Source organism: Nesoenas mayeri (genome assembly GCF_963082525.1).
Source record: "Nesoenas mayeri genome assembly, chromosome: 14".
Classification (NCBI taxonomy): domain Eukaryota; kingdom Metazoa; phylum Chordata; class Aves; order Columbiformes; family Columbidae; genus Nesoenas; species Nesoenas mayeri.
This window is the reverse complement of record NC_137556.1, coordinates 12,596,155-12,602,814: the sequence shown is the minus strand read 5'-3', so window position 1 is coordinate 12,602,814 and position 6,660 is coordinate 12,596,155. Positions and strand designations below refer to the sequence as shown.

Below are 6,660 nucleotides of genomic sequence, written 5' to 3'. Positions count from 1 at the left end.
GAATGGGCAGAGAATTGTATGTGTATATATAATACAAAATCTAATGTTTCAAAATGAACTTGAAGCTTTTATGTAAAAATAATGTCTAGAATAAAAGCTATTTCCTGGACTGGATTAAAGCATAAAAAAAGCTGCCACAAACACTTGTGTAAGGAAAAAGTAGAGCTCAGCATGGGAAAAGAACAATAGAAGCACATGGATTAAATTCAGAAGCTGGTCTCGCAAGGTATAATTACTGAAAATTCAGTTGAAATATAGCAACATTATCAATGGAAAATGAAGTCTACAACTGCAGCAGACACATACAACAGTATAATTTATGAGCTATTATATTGGCCGTACAGATTTGTCTATGTGTTATTTATTTGAATCCTTAAGGCTTCTCTAATGTCTTACATGAAAGTGCTATCTGCTTGGATCTTCCATGCATGAGGGAAAGGGGTCATTTTTGAAGGAAAAAAAAATTGTCCACATTTCAATTACAATAGCACATCCAGAGACACAAAATAAAAGACAAAACTTTATGGTACCTTTGTTTCATTTATTTTGGCCCCTGAAAGACGCATGCACTAGACTTTATATACTACAAGGTATTGAAATATTTACAGCATTGTACATGTGCTCTTAAAGGGATGGCAAAGGAAAAGATCTATTTTTATCTTGGTGGGAGTAGAAGTTACTTTCGTAGCTTAATAATACCTATTCAAAGTGAGAGATGACTCTTCCAAAAAGAAAAGTCCGCATAGAATAAAGCTATAGCATAATTATAGCCAATGTTAACAAACTGTACAGCACTTTACCTGGGAATTCTCCTTTCTCTCACTCCTGTTTGAAGCAGCAGTACCACCTATGAAGTGATGTCGCAGTGTTCCCCTTGGCCTATCTGCTCTGTTTCTCTCTATTCCAGCAGGTTTAGCTGTATATTACCTGTTTATGTGACTTTTATTTCAACTTATTTTGGCATGTTGAATGGACATTTAATTCACAATAACCTGACAGCAACTTTTGGACAAATTACGTGATTGATATTTACCAGGTTATGGCACTAAAGAATTCAGACCGCTATAAAGCGCATTGTGTATACTTCAAGTGGACTTAGGAAACCATCTCTCTAAGAACTTCAGTGAGTAAGGCTCATATCACTGATTTCCCTCTGCTTTTAAAGGTAAAGATATGATACCCAATACACCAGGTTAAACAAACAGAAGGCAGTTGGAAAGAAGATGCGGGCATAGGAGTCCATTTTGGCAATGCGGATGTGTATCCTTCCGTGCCTCCACGCTCCTGTTCGACAATCCTCAAAGCAGCAAAAAAAACTGGCACAGTCCTTGCCATCAAGACACTCATACCCGTATTCTTCATCCCTTTCTTGGAGGTGTGTAGCATTGTTCATTTGAATAGTAGCTGATCGAGGGCGGATGTCAATTGTAGGTGCCTAAGATGGAGTGGCAAAAAAAAAGAAAAAGGAGGCAAGAGGGAGAGACTCTGTTATTATCACCAGAACAACAGGAGGATAGAAACTAATGGTCAACATCTGAATAATGGTTCTGCATGGGGTACATGGGAAATTGCTGAGGAGTTCTAAAGGTAGTGTTACCCTGGAAATTATTAATATCAGTTGCATCACACACTTTAACTTTACAGGAAAGCAGTGCAAGTCAATATAAAGTTAACAGCTGTGGACAACTAGCATTAAAGTCAAACTAAGTAAAGATTAGAGGTTAAAGGAAACATTCAAGAATGCAATTGATGGCATTTTAAGTTTCTTTTTGTGTTTATATTTTTACGTAGCTCCTTGATATTTGAGGGCAATTTGTGTATTGCACATGGAAGGAACTGAAATAATCAATTGGAAATGCAGGATTTTAATATAGAGTTGGTTCATGTTGAGATAGTAGCAAATATACATACAGGAAAAAATGCAAAATCTGTGTCTTTTGAATAAGGTTAGGAGAATCTCCGTAAGACTCTTCAATTGTTTGAATATATGCAGTTCACCATCTACTAATGTTCACCAATTGTAAGGTTCAATATATTCCAATTTCTACATAGTAGCTCTCTCTACATATACACACATATATATTTGGAATGAATTGAGCAAATTAAGCGCTTAAAACACATTTGAGCTCTTGGCAAACAGGATGGCAGGCATTGGAATTTCCTGCTGACAGTTATTAGGGTAAAATAACCACAGTTTCATTCCAGAAGTATGGAAATTTCTTGGGTTTTATGTAGATTATGTAGATTCTTTTTTTCTTTTTTTCTTTTTTTCTTTTTTTTTTTTTTTTTTAAATGAAATCTCCGCATTTCTGGATGAAGATAAGGTGTAGATGTGGAACATGGCTAGATATATTTGCTAATTTGCTAAAAGCATGTTGATCCAATGACAGCATTAAAAATACATTTGCATCTTAAACCCTTTCAAAACTCTGACTTTTTTACATGAGGAACAGCATTTGAATAAATGATGACATTGAATTTTGGTCAAGTCAAATGTGAACAGATTTGGTTTTATAATTGAGTGAAATCACTAAGGTTAAAAAGGCAGGATCAGAGCTGAGTTTTAAAAGGGTGTAGTGCAGGTTTCTGGTGTAGCCAGTACTATTGGATCCCATGGCAAATTGAGAAAGAGAGGAGCAGAAATGTTTTAACATTAAACTATCTTAACTCATGCGATCCAATAATGTTGCTCACTCTTGAACTTAGGTAAGTTCAGAACCATAGTGAATCAGTATTTGGGCTGCTGAATCAACTCTACAAATAGTTGAGAAATAGGTAACCATTCTACTTAATTAGGAAGTTACCTTGAGTAGAATGCTTAGATGTCTCACTAAAAAAATACCAACAAATCACCACCGTCATATAAGCTCTAATAGTTAAATTCAGCAGTCGCATGCAGTGAATTTCCATTCCAAAAAACATTATACCTTGAAGGAAAACATCCGAAGAAGCTTTCATTTTGTAGACAGAAAAGAGAATCAGAGGGGTTTGTTTTAAATTAAAGAAAGGAAAGAAAGAGACAAAAATAATGTAAATTAAAAATATGTTTCTAAAACATAGTAAGTCAAAAAGAACTAAATTTATAGAGATGTTGGGATAATAGCAATTTAAACAAGTATCTGCAGTATAAAACCCCCACATTTTTCACTTGTCACTGTCTTGTAGCTACATCTGGGCCAAAAACGTATCAAACTCCATTTAGATCTTTTCATATTCCCAGGGCATTCCAGTTTTTCATGTTGAACTGTTTTGAAAGAGACCATTCACAGCTTATAAAAATACTCCTTTTACCTGCAGACTGGGTCTTGAACACACTGCTTTTAAGGGTTTTTAGACTCTGTGATTAGGATCCAGGCAATCATTTATAGTTCTGTTTGTCAACAAATGCTCACAGAGGAGTCAAGAACAAATAAACTGCCCCTATATGGATATCTTGAAGTGAGACAACTAAATTTGAAGTAGTTTATCTTTGCTCCTTTAATTGCACATGAAAGACACACCTGCACATAGAGAGACATTTATTTCAGCTTAAGGCAGGAGGCAACACCCTCCAGAAATGCCTCTTTGTTTCTTTTGACCAAAAGAGAGGTCTATGATCAAATCCATCTTCAGCATAGCTAAAGTTAGGAGAGAATTTTTCCTCTGGAGTCTTATAAATGCTTTTCTGGCTGTTTATCCACTACAGAGTACATATATACATATATTTAGAGTCTACTTCTCAACAGCATTTAAAGTCAAAAGTATAGCAATAATATGTAATAAAAGGGGGTTTCATTACTATTTTTTCTATATTTCTCTTGTGCTGTGTTTCATAACTAAAAGAGAATATTTTCAAAAGTCATGGAAGTTTTTAGCAGAGCAAATCCAAGTGACTTCATTGTTTCCTAGGTGCTTGAAGTGGATTTGAAAATATTCTCTATAAATGTAGAAAACTTGTTGTTCACATTTTTCAAAGGCATATTTGGTGTTTTTTGAAGATGATTAAATTACTTTTCCCTCTAGGATTTTACACTCATTCTTTTCAACTCAGAGAATCCAGACAACAGATTTTTCAGCTGACTTGCAAAAGGCAGGGAGAAATCTATCCTGGACAAAATAAGCGACAATTTTTTCCCTATTTGGGAAAAATCCCAAATCCCTACTGAGGATACTTACAGAATTTTTTAATTTTGACTGTTAGGTACTTTTTATATTATTGTGGAGTATACATCCGTAAGTAAATTGTAAAGTGCTAACCAAATCACTTTCTAAGGGAGAGAAGTAGGTAAAAGAGGTAAGAAATACAATAAAAAGAATGTAAGAAAACAATGAAAAGGAAACAGATGCTTAAGGGGAAATAAGGAAAAGCACACTCCATAGTTTGAGTCTAAAAGTTAACTGTAGTCCTGATAATAAGAAAAACAGTTATGTCAATAATACGGGCATAAGTTAATGGCAGAAAACCTTGCTAGAGCTAAGACAGAGAAACTGGGAGTTCTTCCATAAAGGTCACAGCAAGAGCTCTGCCTACAACGTAAGTAATGGGTTTTGGTGAGAGTTGTGATCTGCAGAACGCTGTGCTTAAAAGGGTGCTTATTCTAAGGAATGAGTTTCTCTGGCATCCAGACAACTTTAATATATGAGCTTTTCATCTCAAGGTGAATGTTTGCATTCCTGTCAATACAAAGGAAGAGTAAATATGTAATAGCAGAGTCTTAAAAAAATGTACAAGCATAAAGAAGGATTTAAATGCTCTCTCAGAAAACCTGATTGAAGTTTAGACCCTGCTGGTAAAAAGGTACATACTGGATTTTTCTTCTTTTTGTCTTTATCCTTGCTTGGCTTTCTGTTGCTGACAAAGTAGTGCAAAGTTCCATATTCCACCAGTGCAGAGAAAACAAAAATAAAGCAGACTGACACAAAAAGATCCATTGCTGTCACGTAGGAAACCTTGGGAAGAGATTTACGAGCAATGGTACTTAGGGTGGTCATTGTCAGGACAGTTGTAATACCTGGTAGGTAGATAGAAAATAACAGAATTATTATTATTTCAAGTAACAAATTGACTTTACCAGTTATCTCTCTTCGACTGGTTCTAAAGTATGTCTGAAGTTCAAACATATAGCAATGGTATTAAAGGGCACATCCCAGCAGTGAAATGTAGATTCAGTGAGAGCTTCAAGGATTAACATGGGGTATGAAACATTTTTGCAGGGTCACTGCAAGTGCTGCTCTGCAGAATACTTTGCTTAGATGTATCCTGATTCTAAGAAATTTAGGTTATTTTTAGTTTGTTTTTTGCTTCTTTTACTGGCACGGTAATGATACCAGTGTCAGTAAGAGACACAACTGCAGCCATTACATGAGGTAGAAATTAATGAAAATTCTTAAGAAAGCATGTGATCAAGAAGGAACCTCAGGACTAAATGTGTAGATTTTTATGTGCGCTACATGGAGGAATAAATGTTTCCTTTCTCTTTCCTTGATGCATTCTAGTTGTATGCAAAACATGCTAGCCCCACACAAATTATCTGCTGCTCATTATTTAGGAGATTTCTTGCATATAAAGTGGGAAGGGGGAGTCTCTCAGGTCTCCTTGTAACTGTACCACTGAGGTCAGATTTCTCTCTGTCCCAGAGCAGAATCTCTTCTGGCCTTCAGAAGTGACTGTGGTCTGTAACTGAGAAGTACGGTGACATGCCTGACCACCCCTTCTCCTTTCGAAACAGTGTTCCCTGTACTATGATGTGAAGTGCATCAACAGTGATCAACAGTGCATCAGAACAGTTACCATTCATCACATTTTATATGGCAAATTCCATTCTGTAGATTTTACCTCCTCAGTGGTACTAATAGGATAATTCTCTACAGAGGAACCTATCTGGTTTCTATAGCTAACGGAAATTTTAAATAACAGCTGAATGCCTTTATTTTTTTTATTTATTTAAAGCAGATTTTAAACCTCCTTTTAGAGAAGATGTGGAAAAGGCAATAAAATGCCTAAAAATTTCTGTTATGGTAACCACCCATCCTCTCTTCCTGTGTTTCTTTCAATGGAGCTCTGGAATGAAAATGTGGTCCCTTGGTTTGCACTGCAGTGCTCTGTGCTGTAGTTCTGTGAATAAGTGAAAATGCAGAAGGAAAAACTAAAATGATTCTCTCTTGTGTGGAATTCATGCAGAAGTTGAATGTTTATACTTCGATAATTCTTACAGCTACAGCTGCTTTGCACAAGCAAGGTTAATTTGGTCTTTCTTTTAGTTTATTTGTGGAACAGTTGCTAAATGTGTAGAAATTGCTAATTCTTATAAATTACATACCACATTTTCATGTATAGGATTTTAGATACGACCAAATTCAGTTGATTTTGTGGCCAGAAAACTAGATTTGACTTTTGGTCCCTAAAGTAGAAATCACAGGACCACTTTCTCCCTTTTTTACCACCATGGCATACAGACAACCAGAACAATTGCTTCCTTCTTGGTTTTTATTGCATTTGTATTGCTAGTCACTGTGATATGGAAGCAGAGCAAATAAAAATGTGTCCCTGCCTCTAATCCAGCATTGTTCCCCATCCTTTTGATGTTTACAAAAATACTGCTGTCATAAAAAAAATATGCAAAAGTTTTTATTTTATGTTATCTACAATACTCAGAGTTAGGATCTGGGATAGTAAAAAGG

At 35.6% G+C, this 6,660-nt stretch overlaps 1 protein-coding gene across 4 annotated transcripts in view; it reads right to left on the bottom strand.

Moving 5' to 3' along the window:
• Positions 1–1,159: 1,159 nt before the first annotated feature.
• The window catches only part of GABRG2 (gamma-aminobutyric acid type A receptor subunit gamma2), a gene marked incomplete at both ends in the record, with an annotated part of 65,814 nt that continues 60,313 nt past the window's right edge, over positions 1,160–6,660 (bottom strand). For 2 of the 4 annotated variants that reach the window (XM_080353232.1, XM_080353233.1), the window contains 3 exons: positions 1,160–1,435; positions 2,928–2,951; positions 4,786–4,991. In XM_080353232.1, the coding sequence (XP_080209358.1) occupies positions 1,160–1,435; positions 2,928–2,951; positions 4,786–4,991 (506 nt within the window). The remainder of the gene's footprint in view (positions 1,436–2,927; positions 2,952–4,785; positions 4,992–6,660) is intronic. The other 2 variants (XM_080353234.1, XM_080353235.1) reach the window with 1 other exon arrangement.